General features: G+C 43.1%; 2 protein-coding genes across 6 annotated transcripts in view; one reads left to right on the top strand and one right to left on the bottom strand.

The window, feature by feature from the left end:
- Window positions 1-4740, bottom strand: part of WASF1 (WASP family member 1) — a 44566-nt gene extending 39826 nt beyond the window's left edge. The window contains exon 1 of one of the 2 annotated variants that reach the window (XM_081905523.1): window positions 4581-4740. The gene's annotated coding sequence lies outside the window, so the exon portion shown is untranslated. The remainder of the gene's footprint in view (window positions 1-4580) is intronic. The other variant, XM_081905524.1, reaches the window with a different exon arrangement.
- CDC40 (cell division cycle 40) overlaps window positions 1-17120 on the top strand; it is an 89058-nt gene that overhangs the window by 44029 nt on the left and 27909 nt on the right. Inside the window, exon 1 of one of the 4 annotated variants that reach the window (XM_081905517.1) lies at window positions 5775-5840. The exons of 1 other annotated variant lie outside the window; for it this stretch is intronic. In XM_081905517.1, the coding sequence (XP_081761643.1) occupies window positions 5790-5840 (51 nt within the window). In that variant the 5' untranslated portion in view covers window positions 5775-5789. Of the gene's footprint in view, window positions 1-5774; window positions 5841-6922; window positions 7150-8013; window positions 8136-17120 lie in introns of those variants that run through there. 2 more of the 4 variants (XM_081905515.1, XM_081905518.1) reach the window with 2 other exon arrangements.

Genomic DNA, 17120 nt, shown 5'->3' with positions numbered 1-17120 from the left:
TAAATCTCAGATCATACCTAAGCCCTAAAATTTCAGTTGATTATTTTACCATATGTATTAAGACTTTGGTTTGGTCGTGGGATATTAATTAGATATGTTAATTAAATGTGCCACACTCAACTGCGAAGTGAACCACCTGACATCACTATGATGTCAAGTGATACTGTGCCTTGAAGCCCCCATTGCCAGGACTTGGGCTGCTTGAAAGCCCTTTTGCAAACAGCCCTGCACTGCTCTACAAACCTCAGAAAACCAGGGATTCAAGGAGCAGTGCAGGGCTGTCTGCAAAAGGGCTTTCAAACAGCGGTGGTTTCCCATTCAATGAAAACTGCTTCTCCCTCCAGGAGAAAGGTGATGGGCGGTGGGCATGGCTCTTCCAAACTGGTCTGACAGGCCAAATAGGAAGGGCTGGGGAGCCATGTCTGACCCATGGCTGGAGGTTCCATGCCCCTGGTATAACATAATGCTATTCTTTAGCATGTAGTCATTATATAAAACAACTAAAGTTAGTGGTAATGTTTTACAGTAATCTAGTATGTTTTCCATTTTTAAAACTTTATAGCAAGCAAGAAGCCTAGAAAGGTCTTTCTCATCTGAAGATTCTCATGTTGGAGTTTGACATGCCAGTAGATAATGTCAAACCAACAGGCTGGTCAGATTTAATATACGGGGGAAATGGAATCTATACTGAAGATGTACAAAATGGGGGGAAATGTATAGAAAAGACTGTACACAATACATAAATGTGATTTAGAAGAATAAATTAACAGCCACTGCACTCATATTACCTACAGCTTGTCACAAACAAAACACAGAGATCAGCCTTCCTCAAACCATTCTATCAGGTTTTCATCATCCCGCCCCACTTTTTCTTCCAAAATTTTATCCCAGTGCATTGCACTCCACTGTATAAAACAAATTGCAATGAGATGTCCATTTCTTTCCATGCATATTGTGTGCTTAAAAGTTCTTCATCCCACTGAATGGGGAGGAAAAAACTATTGCCAAATATAATTGGTGTGGGTGTGGGTGTGTAATATTTGTGTATATATTCCAGAATGGATTCCTTGAAATCCAGTGATTTCAATGGGGGCCCTACAAGAGTGATTTACAGTAGTTGGGTATTATCTTCTGTGACCAAGTCAAGAACTGGCAACTACATTAGGCATCTAAAAGATAATTAAAGAAGAACCCTTAGGAATGAACACCAACACATGCCAGTCGGTATTCAAATTCAATTTGTTTATTTAAACTACATATATGCTGCAAAGCCCTCCCAGGGCAGCTTAAAAAGAAAATTGGATTCACTTATGTAGGATAATTTAGCTTCATATGGTTAGCAGAAACACTGTGCTTTCAAATGATTTACAGTATTAACCACTTACAATGCTTCTGATCCTCCTTTTACCATTCACCTTCAATCAGTTTATATGCCACATCCTGTATTATCAGCCGCCACTGGACATAACCTTTGGAACTTTCAAGCTTGTAAAATAATATACTAGATGACAACTAGCATTTTAAAAATCCACACATTTGCTTGTCTAAAGCAAATAACTCTTCCTGAGACAAGAATGGTAACAAGAGCACCTTTTATAACTGAACTGTTCTAAATATTCCTCTTGTATTGACTCATTCTAAATCAGACAAGGCTATCTTCACATATATCTATTTCCCTCAGTTTTATACAAATGCTGGTTATGTTGTTCATAGACTCACTCTGAAAACACACACACATACTGCACCTCACTGATGGTAAAACTAGAAACAGATATTTGAAAGCCTTTACAGCAAATGCAAGCTACTGCAGAACAGTGCACTACTGTATTCACACATTTCAACTTAATTATATATCTCATGCCCAGTGCTGCTGGATAAAAGCAATAGAGACTTCAACAAAATAGTTTTCTGAATGGGGTATCTGACCAATGTTTTCAAAGATACATTCCGAGCATGATATTTTTGAACACTGGTATTCGTAAACAAGAAACCTCTGTATGTGCATTGTTATGTTCAAAATAAATATGTTACATTATTACCTAAAGCCAGTAGGGTGCTAATATAGATATATATTTGCTGCTGTTATTATTAAGTTGACCATACCTACAATCAGGTTTTTATCATCTATTATAGAATGTCTAGATTTAGCTTTATTTTTACATTTGCTTCACATATGATGAAACATCTGCAGTATAATGATCCAAAGGTAGTATCAGTGAATTTTTTTGCAAATAGGCCCTTGAGAAACGTTTTCTCTTTTTTTTAATACACAGTTTGAGACATCTATTTCCAGACAAAGTTTTAAATTTTGAAACCTAATTTACAGGAAGAAGCAATTCAGTGCAACTGAAGTACATTATGCAGGATCCAATATTGGTAGATCACATTTCAAATTCTTTAAAATAAGAGCATCACAGACACTTAGTCTCTGCAATTCTCAGACTCTGCAAAAGATTAGAAAAAGCCTAGAAATGTAACAAAATATTACTAGGAAGCCTATTTTCATATAAATATTTTATGCTTTATAGATTAAAAAACCTCTATCACCTTATTTTCCAGCACTGGCTTTCAAAAGTTCTTATAGACATGAATTATTTAAAAGCACTCAAAATAAAATATCAAATTCAATACCTCATATTTGCACTATTTTTAATTTCAAACTAGTACAAAATTATGTAAAATGTCAGAAATTAACAGCTAAAAGAGTTGAAGGCAGTTGAAAGAACTGATTCAGATCTATCACTATAAGCTTAGTTTCATTTAAAATTAGGCATTTAGACTATTTTAGATTACTACCATTTTTGCATTGCTTGCAGTAGATTTTATACATTTGGGAAGCATGTGTATGCTTTGACTACTACCAGGCAGTTAAGGTCTCTAGCTAGATTTAAGACATATAGGCAAAAATTTATGAAGTAGTTATGATCCCTCATAGCACCACCTATTATAACACATCTAGAGAGAAAGAGAGGTCCTTTCTTACTTTTACATGTCCAGAAGAAAAGCATTGCAACTCTTCATCCCATCCTATATTACTTTCTTGCCCACTTCAATTATACTGGCTGTATACAGTAGTAATAATAATAATAATAATAATAATAATAATAATAATAATAATTATATGCCACCCATCTGATTGGGTTACCCCAGCCATTCTGGGAGGCTTCCAGCAAATTATAAAACCACAGTAAAACATCACACATTAAAAACTTCCCTATTATTTTACTGCACTTTATAGCAGCAGTCTGGCAAATATGAAGAACAATATTCATATTATATGATCTAAAGAACATGAGGCTGCCACCTTGCTGAAGCTAAGGCAAAGGCCATAGCTCAGTAGTACAGCATTTGCTTTGTATGCAGGATTTCCCAGGTTCAGTCCCCACCATCTCCAGGTAGGACTGGTAGAACCCTGCCTGAAATCCTGGAGAGCGGCAGTGAGTCATTGGAGAGGATTGCTACTGATCTAGATGGATCAATGGTTTGACTCAATATAAGGCAGTTTCCTATGTTCCTAAACTGAACAGGTCTAATGTCTGGTCAGTGCCAGGATAGATGATCACTTGGAAATCACATGTACACTGCCCTGAATGCAGGATGGAAGAAAAGCATGATATAAATGTAAGATGATAATGAGTAAAATAAGCAATGTGCTGAACAGCAGCTATGTTGGGGCTAAAGCCAGAGTAAAATAGCCCCCAAATTTGGATAGAAACACAATAATAAAATAAATGAATTAACAGGGTATTTCCCAGTCCCCTCCTCTATTTTTCACTGAAACCTTATTACACTAGATCACAGGCTTTTGCTCTCTGTTAATTAGCCGAGAATAAATACCATCTGCTGGTTTGGTATTCAGAACCACTAATGCAGATTAAGATTCCTACTTCACTCTCAAAGGTAAGGGGGGGGGCGAGAAGGGGCCCTCATACTTCTAACCACTCCTTAGTCAAAATGTGGGTTGATGGGTCAGGAAAAAGGAAGTAACAAGTTTGCATCTTACGAGACAGAAGTTGGAAATTGGGCAGATGGGGTGGGATGAGTTAGGAAATTGGGTGTGTGTGTGGATTTTTTAAATGGCTGTTCTTTTATTTCAGAATAATAGATACGTACACAGGAGTGGAAACAGCTCAAATAGAGGGACGGTGAGTAACCAACCTCACGATCAGTCCCTTTTGAGGAGGATTCCCGAAGCAGACTCGCCTCGCCCCCACCCCCTTTTCTTTCCGAGACCACAACTCCAATCTCTCATCGTGGGGGGGGGGGGGCGAGGAGAGCAAGGCGACCGGAAGCTCCTGCATACCCCAACCTGAGGGAGGGAGGGGGAAGGGAGAAGAGGCTGCAAGAGCCTGACCCACTCGCCTGCGTCTCCCCTCCGTAAGCCGCGCAGAGGCGGCGGCAAGCAGGACAAGGTGGGAGGCTCCCTCCCTTCTCCGGGTTGGAATCGGTGAGGTGAAGTCTCTCCCTCCACTCTGGAAGGTGGGGGTCGGAGAGAGAAGCGGCGACGGCGGGAATGAGGAGGGGGGAAATGGGGAGGGGGGAGCACTGCAGTGAATGCGGGGCCGCAGCAGGGCACTCACCGTCTCTCTCTGCCCGTTCTCACAGCAATAGCCAGCAGCACCGTCCTTCTCTTCACATCTTCACACAGCCGCCGCCGCCGCTCAGCCCCTCCCCTTTCTGTGTCTGTTGGGCTCGTGCCAACCGGGTCCGTTTGGGTTTGAAGTTCGAACTCTCAACAGCCGCCCCCCTCGCGGACAGGCGCTCGTGAGAATTCGGGGGGGGGGGAGGAGGAGGCTGAGATGATCCGTGAGAGAGAGTGAGGGCGGGGGAGGGGGGAAGAAGGGGCCGGTAGAGAGAAACTGCGAAGGAGAGAAAACGCGGAGCTTCCCCCGCACAAAGCTTCACAATAGACACGCAGCGGCGCGCGCGTGTGTGTATGTGTGTGTGTCTCGAAGGCGGGGCTTCTCCGCCGGCTCCAGCACTCTCTCCTGGAACGGGGGTGGAGGATGGTAAAGGGGTGGGGGGAGGTGGAGGTGTTGTTTACGCAACCACCTGACTGGCGTCCTCGACAGATCCCTTGACACACATTGGAAAGGGAGTCGGGAGACACCACCATCATCCGGCTCCCCTGCCTCGCCACCCCCCAGCACGATGTCGGGTGGTACAGGCTACTTTTGTTCTCTTGACGGGGGGAGGATGATGGAGGAGGCACCAGAATTATTGCGGCGTTTACTCAAGCCGGCTTGTCGCAGCCAATCAGAATGAAGGGAGGCGGAGCTGGAGGATGTTCCGACGCACTTATATACGAATTCTTTCCAGCATTTAGCCCTGCTTATTCGAGAGAAATATTTTTCATGGCCCAGGGTCATCCTATATATTTTGTGTCCGCCTCCATTTTCCTTTTGAGACGTGTTTGACTGGAAGCGAAAAGTGCTGAGGAGCCAGTACTTGATAGCGCAGGCTCTGGAACATTTATCACTGAAGTTTTCTTAAAGCTTATGGGACGTCTGTAGTCTAGGATGCCCAAAGGAAGTGAGGTTGCAGTCCTATTACTCTCAGGAGCCAATCTTATCCAGCACACCTGACGGATTTCTGAGTAAACATAAATAGGATTGGATTGCAGTTTGCGGATGTTTATCGAAAGACAGTCTTACTAAATTCAGTGGGGCTTAACTATCTAGTAAGGCTGCAAGTGAACTAAGCACACTTACGTAAAAAGTAAATTATGGAAATTAATGGGACCTGCTTCTGAATAAGCATGCGTGGGATTAGGCTATAATACACCTAAAATGCACGATTCAGAAATAAGCCTCATTGAGATCCGTGGAATCTACCTGCAGGTGAGTAGAGGACTGCCGCCTGCCGCCTTAACCTGGGACTAACCCAGGGCCAAGAGCCCAACTTACCGGGGAAGTAAGAATTGGTCTTCTGAGTAGCTGTGGTTATGATTGCGCTGCATTTCAGTGGGGCTTACTTAAAAGTAAACATGCATATAGAGCTGCTTGTTTGCTTTAAAACACCCTACTTGTTAATGCAATGTGAAATCAAGTGCTTTGCAGGCTACAGGATAATAAAACAAATGACACCGCATGGTTGTTGGTATGCAGTGGTTCCTCCTGAGTGCCGCAAGAATGAGCCAATGCATTGCTCGATACGTAGTTTGTCCTCGTAATGGACATGTAGCCTTTTAAACAACTTGCATGGCTCTTGGCAGTGCAATCCTATGCGCCATTTCTAGGGAGCAAGTCCCACTGATTTCAATAGGATTTCTACTCAGAAGTAAGTCCAATTCAGTGGGGATTACTTCTGGGTAGGTGGTGGAGTTGCAACCTAGGGCTTCGTGAATGTTAAATCATATTACTTCGTACTTCTTCTGGGGCTACTTGAGAAAACAAGCTTTGTTTACTGGTGGTGGGAAATACAGCACTGAAGTGTTAAGTGTCACAGAATATTTGTGGAAGGGGGAACGATGGGGCACTGCGTCTCTTCAGCCATTTTATGGCAGGCCATAACATTCCTTCTCACATACTTGCAGCTGCCGCACCTCTGCTTATTTACTCGGAAGTCCTACTGAAGCGTTCTCCCAAATAAATGTGCATCAGGGAGCCGCTTTATACAGCCCAGTTCAGCGACGAAAAAGCTTTCATGTTTGGCTCTGGGTCGGCATGTCGGTTGCATGCTGGGATTTGTATACTTGCTGGAAGTCCTACGCCATGTAATCTGAAAACCAATCTTGGAATGAATGATACCTACGGCGAAGACTTCTTGACGGATGCTTTTAAAATTGGAGCAATTTTCTAAAAACAATTTTGCGATTTAAAACTGGGCAAAGTCTCGGAGCCAGCGCGTTATTCCCGACAGGGAACGGGAGCTGTTTTGTACAGCTGCCAGGACCCGCCGGGTGCTCCTCGTGGCTCCTCCCTCCTGCCGATGGTCCACTTCCGTTCTGCTAAGATGTCGGCCGCCATAGCAGCGCTCGCTTCGTACGGCGTCTCGGACTCCGATTCCGACTCGGAAGCGGAGGGCAGGCCCGGCCACTCGGCGGCTCCCGTCGCCGACGAGGATGCGGTGCTGCACCTCGCCTCGTCTGCCCCGGCCCAGCAAGCGCTGCTGCCCGTCGTGGACTCGGCCCCGGCGGTGGCTGTCAAGGTAGGAGCTGCTCCGGAGTCGCCCGCCTGGGGCCCCGGGGCGGGTGGGGGCAAGGAAGCGCTGCCTCCTCGCCCGTACGTGGTCCGAGGAGGCCGCCCAGAAGCGGCGGCTGCGGTGCTGGCCCTCGCTCTCCCTCTCTCGCCCCGAGGTGAAGTCATTTCATCCTGCTCCGAGCCGGGCAGATTCTCCCCGGGGGTCACCTATGTCGCGAAGGTTTCTCGTTGGCGCACGAGGGTTGGCGCCAGTTTTTCTAGAAGAATTCCTCTGACTTCTATGCAGGACGGGCAGAAAGTCAACAGGGAGAGCTTGCTCGCCGTGGAAGGAGAGTGCTGGCCGACGAGTTCTCGCCTCTTGGAAGCCTGCCTGTTCCTTTAAACTTTAAAGCTTTAGGAGAACTCTTAAGGCGGAGAAGGGACATGGGGTTTACAAACTTAAGGCTCAAAAATACTTGGGTGTTTTGACTGAGAGAGGGTAAGGGTGGCCTATTTGGTATTCCTTAACGGGAAAGCGATCTCTAAAAGGTAGTGTGTCATATTTTTGCACCGCTGCATCTTGGTCTGACCCATATTTCAAACTTTTGCTGTGAATAAACTTGGTTTATAAACTTTGTTCCCTTGCCCCTACTCAGAGTCTGAGTGGCATAACCACCATTGCCCAGTTAGGCACCTTGCAGTGGAGGGACTTGAAAACATTACAGTACTTGTCTTTTCAATTGATTGGATCCCAGTCTAATATTTGCTCTGCTCAATTTTAAGGAACTAAGCTAATACCATTGATATTCTGGTTATGCTAGGCTTTAATGCTAGGTGTGATTCCACTCCCTTTATACATAAGGGGAGCTTACCTGCTTCATTCTGTACAGCAGAGATGGCTGACCTGTGACCCTGCAGGTGTTGCTCAGCTCCAGCTCCCAACACCCCTGATTAATTGCTGTGCTGGCTGGTGCCAATAGAAGCTGGAGTCCAGCTACATCTGGATGGCAGAAGGTGAGACAGCCCTGTTGTACAATATTCTTGACATCTGGCTAGGATCCATTTAGGCTGTCTTTATTAATGCTTTCTCATGTATGTGAAACTTTAAGCTTATTCTGTTGTAGTAGAACAGGCTAGGCGTCTATAAATTGCTTCCTCCTGTTTCCACTTTAATCTATGCTTCACAGTAACCTCCAATTCCATGAGATTAAAGACCATTAAAACAACAATAACCCTATGATGATTGCAATAGCTCTTGTTTGTGTTCCCCAGCAATTGATATTCAGAGGCATAGTGCTTCTGATCCATGAGGTAGTATATAGACATCATATTGGCAGTTTGCTTTCAATTCCTTTTGTAATGATCCTTAATATGGAAACAAAATAAAAAAAATTTCTTCCATTAGCACCTTAGAGACCAACTAAGTTTGTTATTGGTATGCACTTTCATGTGCATGCACACTTCTTCAGACACCTTAATATGGAATTTGTCTTTTCTTAGCTGTCACACACTGTGTCATCATTTTCTCTGTACTACTCATCGCAATTCCAAAGTCCTTCTGAGAAGTGAAATGCTAGTATGGACCAGGACTGGGCATGAAATAAAACTGAGAATGGTTATTAGGCTGGGCTGTTAAGATCTGGTCTCTTCTTCATCCTCTCAGCAATTCCTTTTGCTACCCTTGTGAAAAACAAGGAGACCCTCACACGGATCTCTCACCTCCCCTACAGATGTGCTTTTCTTGCCTGTCTTAATTAATGGCAGGTCTTAAGCAATGCTGCTGGTTGAACTAGCAGATCAGGAGAGAAGCAAAAGACTCAACCTTTTCCTTGCTTCTCTCCCTCTGCCATAGCTGCATCATTCTTCCAAAGTTCAGCAGTCAACCACTTGAGAGAAGGAAGTTGGCAGTCTTCCCAGAAGCAGTTTTGGAGGACCAGTCGCTCAAATCAGACTTAAGTAAATTGAATAAATTTCAGTGTATCTAAGTAAAATTTAACTGAAAAGTATCCATAGCTACTATGTGGAATCTTATACAAGATCCAAGCCCTTTTACGTTGTCCAGTATCTAGCTGCATAACCCTGTCCATCTCTTTTTCATGCCTGTGTGTGTCTAAAGCACATGAGACTCTTACATCTGTGGCAATATAATTATTCATGAAATCATATAGCTGTTTTTAGGTTGTGAGAGTGAGGACTCCTTTTAGTCTTCCTGCTCTTGCTTATCTCAGCCCTTTCTTTTACCCCCACTGTAATCTACTAACTGCTCCAACATCTTTTGTATAGGTAAAATCCTGCAATGTTTCCTTTGGTGCTAGTTTTGAACAGTGTTCAGCAATTTGGTGGTGGTTGTTTCCTACAGAATCTAATAATTTATCTTGTAAGCATCGGCTATAAATTTTCACTGCCAAAAGGCAATGAACAGCCAAGAAATGTACATAAGTAGTTCAATCCTGTGTCCAACAGGAAAGGTACATACTTTTTAGGAAGCAGACAACCCTTGGATTTAAATTGCATAACACAAATGTTTGCTTCTGATTATGAAACTTGTATAGAGGCAGAAGTCTGATTTCCAATGGTTAATTCATAGTAAAGAAGATTTATTATGAGCAGTGTTGCAATTGTTTAGGTTGTATGATTCTAATTAAGTAATGCAAGTTTTTTTTTAGCTTTTTTAGTGTACTTCATCATCGTAGTAGAGAAGAATACCTTCCCATTTTAAGATTGTTATATTCATGATACTAATCAGAGAGCAATTTGGAATAATTCTTTTTGTTGCAGTGCATTGATTAAGATTCCACATAGTAGCTATGGATACTTTTCAGTTAAATTTTACTTAGATACACTGAAATTTATTCAATTTACTTAAGTTTGATTAATTTCAATGGATCTACTTTTAGAAAAACTGAGTTGACTGTCACCCTGTTTTTCACAAGAATGGCCCTATTTGCACATCTTGGGAAGAGCATTGTTTGGCTTCATGTGTGACTTGCTTGGAGTGAAACAAACCATAACTTCTAGTTTGGCTACAATGCTAAGCCACATGTCATTGTTGCTTTCACTTGTGCTACCAGAAGGATAAATCGGGAGCTTCCTGCACATTTACAGTTAAGCATTAGCTATTGTTTGCTGTGACATGTGAATGTAGTCATTACATCTGTTTTGTTTGGTTGTCCTGTTTGCTTATATATATGTATGCGTATAGAGCTATATAGATACATATTGTGTGTGTGCGTGCGCGCGTGCGCGCGCACACACACACACACACACACACACACAGAAAATCCCTCCTAGAATTGTAGCTGTCCATGGGCAGGACCTGGTGTCTATGTAGAAATAATATGTTTGGTAGACTTTTCCAAACTCTGGCATTGTTTGCAAAAGTAGATTAAAATAAATTCTGAGGCTGTGTTATTCTACACATTATTTTAATGTCAATATATTTTAAAGTTTTTATAATACGTTTTTCAAATTCTTACTTTCTATACAGCCTTTGTGGTATCCATGAAAAATTCACTGACTTGAAATGTGTTGAACTTAGAAAACATTTCCAATGTACCCCTTTTGTTGCTCCTACTATGCTAGCATGCTGCATCAGGTGTTTGACAAGAAGTTGTAGTATAGTATTCCAGAAATTCACTTCTAAATTCCCATATGACCACAGTTACTCCGTAAATTGAGTGTGATGTTTTGTTTCATTGTTTGATTGTGAGTGTTGCTTATTCTTTGAGGAATTGCATGCATTTTTGCCAGCTTTAATTCAGCAGGAGGGTAGGAATAGGTGTGTTGCTTGTAGGAGGGCCCAGTTCTGAGTCATTCCAGATTTTCTTCTATGTAATGGGTATTGTGCAGTGCCCATGGCATTTTCTTAGCTTTTAAAATGTTCTCCTAGGCCCCAAAACTTTGGGCACCCCTGAAAATAGATAGGGTAAACTCTTAAGCAAGTAGATGTGTCAAGAGTTCTCTACAATGTACTAAACAATAGCTTTTGTTTGAAGGCTAAAACCAATACTATATATTTCTTTCTCTGCCATAATTCATTAATAGAATAACATTATGTTGTGTAATATTCTTGAGCAATGGTGGGCAATCTGTGGTCCTATGCAGGTAGCAAGAAAGCAAAGTTAAGATTGTCAACAGCCCACACTTCCTTTCTCTCTTAAGATTATCACCGCCCACACTGTTCTTTCTCTCTGTGCCTTGAAAATTCAGGAGAGAAAAAAGGAGGGAGAGAAACAGGGAGGAGTGATGATCATTTTAAGAGAAAAACAGTGTGGGGGTGGTTCTGGCCCCACTCTCAGTGGCAGCATACAACCCCACACCCTCCAAGAGGGTGCATTTCTTGTAAAGAAAAGGGAAAAAAGCTCATTCCTGTTCTAGTGATTATATCATTAAAAAAAATGCTTGCTGCACACCTCAGATATGGAGACCAAACAAGAATCAAGCAGCCTGGTTTCAAATGACAGTTCTAGTTGCAAAGATGTTGATCTTGCAAAAAAGGAATGCTCAAAAGGGGCAGATACAGTTTTCTGAGTGCAAGGGTCAAGAAGTCATGATTAGACCAATGAGAGTGGCTCACAGGAAAAGAGAAATCAAGATAAATTTGGATGTCTGGATAGGGCTTCCTAAACCTCTTCTCAGATTGAGGAGTGTGGGACCTCTTATTCCTTGGGGCAGCTGGAGGATCTCAAAAAACAATAGAACACCCCCCTTCTTTCATTTTCCTAATTAACAAATAGATAAAATGAGCTAAGCATCTTTTGTGATTTGCAGGTTGGGGCTTCTGGGAGAGTGAAAAGAGTATGTGGTCACTCTTTTCGAAGGTTTTGGATGGGTAGGGGAAGAGACACATTGCATTTATTGTGGACTAAATGGTTTGAAATAAAAGTTCAGGCAATAGTAGTTAACATGGGATAGCTCAATTGGTAGAGTGTGAGACTCTTAATCTCAGGGTCATGGGTTCAACCCCCACGTTGGTAAAAAGGCTTTTGCATTACAGGCTTTTGCATTTCGTCATACCTTCCAATTCTATGGCTCCACTGTATGTTTGCACTAATCTCTGCCAGAAATAGGGATTTGCACTGAAGTACTCTCTTGGCGTTGCAAGCATAGAAGTGGATATATGGGATTCCCTGCTTCCCTTCTTCAGTTGTCTAAACTATAATGCAGCCTCATTTTTCCAATGATAGCTTTGTGCTGGGAAAAGGCCGTCCTCTAGTTCATCGCTGGTGCACAAGTGGCACTCGTAGGTTCTGCTGTGCTCGTGAATATCTCTTAGCCACCTGCAAAGCTTCTGCATTCTTCTCTTCTCCCCTCCTGCCCATCTTCAGAGGTCTGCATTAGAATCAAAGAACCTTAGAGTTTAAAGGGACCCAAGGTTTATCTACAGGGACGCGGGTTGCGCTGTGGGTTAAACCACAGAGCCTAGGACTTGCCGATCAGAAGGTTGGCGGTTCGAATCCCCGTGATGGGTTGAGTTCCCGTTGCTTGGTCCCTGCTCCTACCAACTTAGCAGTTCGAAAGCACGTCAAAGTGCAAGTAGATAAATAGGGACCGCTCTGGCGGGAAGGTAAACGGCGTTTCTGTGCGCTGCTCTGGTTTGCCAGAAGCGGCTTAGTCATGCTGGCCACATGACCCGGAAGCTGTATGCCGGCTCCCTCGGCCAATAAAGCGAGATGAGCGCCGCAACCCCAGAGTTGGTCAGGTCACAACTGGACCTAGTGGTCAGGGGTCCCTTTACCTTTACCTTTAAGGCTTATCTAGTCCAACCCCCTGCAATGCAGGAATCTCATCTAAAGCATCCATGACAGGTGGTCATCCAACCTTTCCTTAAAAACCTCCAAAGGAGAAGAGTCCGTCATATCTCATGGGAGTCTGTTCCCCACATTGAAAAGTACTGAACTCTTTGAACTTTTCAAAGCAGATCAGCAGCAAACAAAGCCGGAGGTGGAGAGACTGGGAGGGAAGGTAGGAAAGTTCCTCATACTATACTACCCTTCTGCCAAGGATCACAAGGCAGTCTACAATATAAAAACACAAAAATACATAGCATAGTAACAAACATTGCAGTGCACAATAACAAAAAAATGCCTTGTTAAATTCCTGGTGATTTCACATAATTTTAATTATGCATAAAGTATTTTAATGTGAGTTGTGCTGGAAAGGAGAAGGGCCTTTCTTATGCTGCCTTCCCTGCCGGATTTGTGTGCAATGAAATCCACGAGGGGCTCCGATGTACTCAGCTAGGGAGACCATTGCATAGCATGGGATCACTATGAAGAAAGCCCGTTCCTCACTGCTGTGAAGGGTGGGGCAGAGTAGGACGTCATCTCACAATTTTATGAGCATGAAGAAGAGGAGTAGTTTGGATTTGATACCCCACTTTATCACTACCCTAAGGAGTCTCAAAGTGGCTAACAATCTCCTTTTCCCTTCCTCCCCCACAACAAACACTCTCTGAGGTGAGTGAGAGACTTCAGAGAAGTGTGACTGGCCCAAGGTCACCCGGCAGCTGCATGTAGAGGAGCGGGGACGCGAACCCTGTTCACCAGATTACGAGTCCACCGCTCTTAACCACTACACCACATGGCAAGATACATATGTTAGAAGGTACTCCTTAGAGTACAAGGAGCTGGATCATTTGCATCTTTAGAGGTGACCACCAGCTATTTGGATTAGGATTGAAAGCATGCGGACAACACCTGGTGTCGGCCAAAAGTTGTGGACTGCAACTGCCATCAGCCGCGGCCAGCATGGCCAATGGTCAGTTATAGTCAGTCAACATCTGGAGAGCACCACATTGGCTGCCTTTGCTGCAGGGAGACAGACTACACCATACTGCATTAGCTGCAGCTTCTGAATCATCTTCAAAGGCAGTCCCATGTACCCATTCAGTCATTTTTCTCTTGATTTAAAGCTTGAACAATGCCTTCAAGGTGTTGTGTTTATCTTTGAGAATGGTATGTAATGAAAGAAGACAAATCCAGCAGACAGCGCTTTCTAATTTCACTTTTGTCATATTAATGTTTAATTAAAGAGCTGCAGTATATTCTTCATGTTCCATAAATGCTGGATTATTCTGTCAGCCTGTTTTGACTTCTTCTGGTATGTGTGATTTTTTTTTTTAAAACCTAATGTTTAGAAATGTGTGGTACAGAAGCAGGAAGAATTTGCAAAGCAAGGAGTTAGATATATGCATGAGTCCCCCAAAGATGGCTAAAAAGACTAATCTTCTATAATATGGCAAATTTTCAGAGGTGTTACTCCGTGCATGCTAGCCATACAATGTTGTAAATAATATATTGAAAGACATCCACGTTTGTGCTAATTTCCCCTGCTCCTTTTTTAATCTATTGCAAAATGATCACTATTCTACTTGAAATTTTGGAACGTACTCTTCCAAAATCACACATAGTGATGTGACCTACACTTTTCCCCCTTCAAAGCAGTACCAAAGAGGTTGAAACATCATGGTTCTGAACATATTTCAGAGACAGATCCAGATAAACTTGTCTGGATTAGCAGGAAGTCATCTGTGCAAAAAAATAGATTTGCTTGTTGAAAATGGTGAATGCAGGGAGCCTTGTAAGTGAAAGCTGGATTAATACTACTGTGCTTCAATTTCAAAGATCCCAGGTTCAGATAGAATGGTGAATGCATTGTGTGGTTTTGAAGTTAGAAGTTGAGCTAACAGTACAATAGAACTGGAATAGCTATAATTGTCCTTGTGAGAATTGTTCATGTCACAGTCTGTTCTCTTAGTGAAATAATTTTAACAGGAAAGAGGAATGAGATAAAATTATGGATTTGTGACATTTCAGCAAGGAGAGAATTTCATATGTTCCCTTAATTAAATGTGGGGTGCTTTCGATTTCTGAATCTACATTAGTTACTGACAGCTAGAATAGTTGCATAATTGTCTAGTTTCCTTAATAGCAAAAAGTATCTTCACTGTTACTCAAGAATTAATGCATTTCATGTAATAGAATTTGAGATCCATCAAAATAGATTTTAATATTTTTTAAAAGTACGGTAGCCTCAAACCCATAGCATAGAATTGGAGTGTGTGAACCACATTTGTCACATAATTGTACTACTCCATACAATTCTGTTGTGGTGTCTTCTGAAAAAATTAACTGCTGTTAGTGTAACTCTTTCCAGTTAGAGTACGGGGTGCAAAGTGGAGGTTTGTGAATATACCAGTAGCTGTTGCCATTACAAGCAACTCAGTTGGGAAGAGGCTGCTTTGAAAAGAATGAAGTCAGGCAGTGCATCTACACCACCATTGGAGGACATACTGTGGAATGCTGTGTGTACATCATTTTTAATAGGCAAAGTTAGTGAGACACACTTACTGTTTTGGATTGCAAGTCACTGATTAGATGATGCATTATGCAAAGTAGCTCACTGAACTGGTGTCTTCTATCTTTTGTAACCCTTTTGTTAAAGGAGGGCATATAGTCATACTTCATGTTGCGTTAGGTTCATGTTGCATCTTTTTGGCTTGCGAACGTGGCAAACCCGGTAGTGTATACTTCTGGATTTTGCCCCACACGCGTGCGCAGAAGTGCTCTATCGCAGAAGCGACGCTTTAGTTTTGGACTTTTCGGGGTGTGAATGGCACCCCGGAACAGATCATGTCCGCAACTAGAGGTACTACTGTACTTTGGACTGTAGCGTTTTTTAATTGGCAATAGTAGTAAATTGAGGAATACAGGTACTTTATAATATGCCTAAGGGACGCGGGTGGCGCTGTGGGTTAAAGCCTCAGCGCCTAGGGCTTGCCGATCGAAAGGTCGGCAGTTCGAATCCCCGCGGCGGGGTGCGCTCCCGTTGTTCGGTCCCAGCGCCTGCCAACCTAGCAGTTCGAAAGCACCCTCGGGTGCAAGTAGATAAATAGGGACCGCTTTCTAGCGGGAAGGTAAACGGCGTTTCCGTGTGCAGCTCTGGCTCGCCAGAGCAGCGATGTCACGCTGGCCACGTGACCCGGAAGTGTCTTCGGACAGCGCTGGCCTCTTGAGTGAGATGGGCGCACAACCCCAGAGTCTGGCAAGACTGGCCCGTACGGGCAGGGGTACCTTTACCTTTACCTATAATATGCCTACTTTATTTACTGAAATATTTATAAACCACATTTTCATATAAGATATCACAAGGCAGTATACAATCTTAAAACATAGCATTATAGTAAAAGCAATGGTTGGCAATAGGGCTGGGCAACATCGCAGTGTATCGCCAGCCAAACATCGCAGTTGGCCAATGTACTCCAATGTTGATAAAACAAGCTGCATTGGCTTCTGCCCGCGAGACAGTGCTAGCAGTGCCGTTGGAGGAAGGAACTGCTAGAAGATGTTGCTAGCAGAGGGACTCAGGAGCAGTGGTGGTTTCACCAGCGATATACTGCTGAGTGAAGCCAACATACCAAACCTGGGTGATATATCGCCCAGGCCTAGTTGGCAAAGAATCTCAGGTTTGAAAGGCCAGTCTGAGTGCCTAGAAACCAGGGATTACTGCTGCTGAACCTCTGTCGACAGGGCAGGGTCTGCCACACTAAAGACTCAGCCCCTAGTAGGTTATTCAGATTGTTTCAAACAGAGGCTGTCCCTAATCTTGCTATTCTCAACTGTAGAAAAGTCTGGTGCTTAAACCTCTGTACAGCTTGACCATTTGTAAGCAAACTTCTTATGAAGAGTTCTTTGAAAGCCACCAGCTTTAGCAATAATATACAGTGCATGATATTCTATTTTGAAAGACGCATTCTTTTCTCCTTTAGAGAGCTACACAAAAAATACTGTCTGTCTTTCCCTGTATCCTGCAATCAGGGAGTGGGAACCTCTGGTCTGTGGGGCCTTTCCATCCAGCCCACAGTTTTTCCTTCATCAGCCCTGTTCCATCTGCCTCTGCTTCACAGTAAATTGTTGCAAGCTGCTGCTGTTGCTTCCTCCTGCTGCATTTTTCATGCTGGACTCAGAGAAATATTTTCTTTCTTCTTCTTCGCCTAGC

The sequence above is a fragment of the Podarcis melisellensis genome (assembly GCF_964234715.1).
Source record: "Podarcis melisellensis genome assembly, chromosome: 3".
Taxonomy (NCBI): domain Eukaryota; kingdom Metazoa; phylum Chordata; class Lepidosauria; order Squamata; family Lacertidae; genus Podarcis; species Podarcis melisellensis.
Note: the sequence above shows the minus strand (reverse complement) of the source record. Positions and strands in the feature narration are given on the sequence as shown.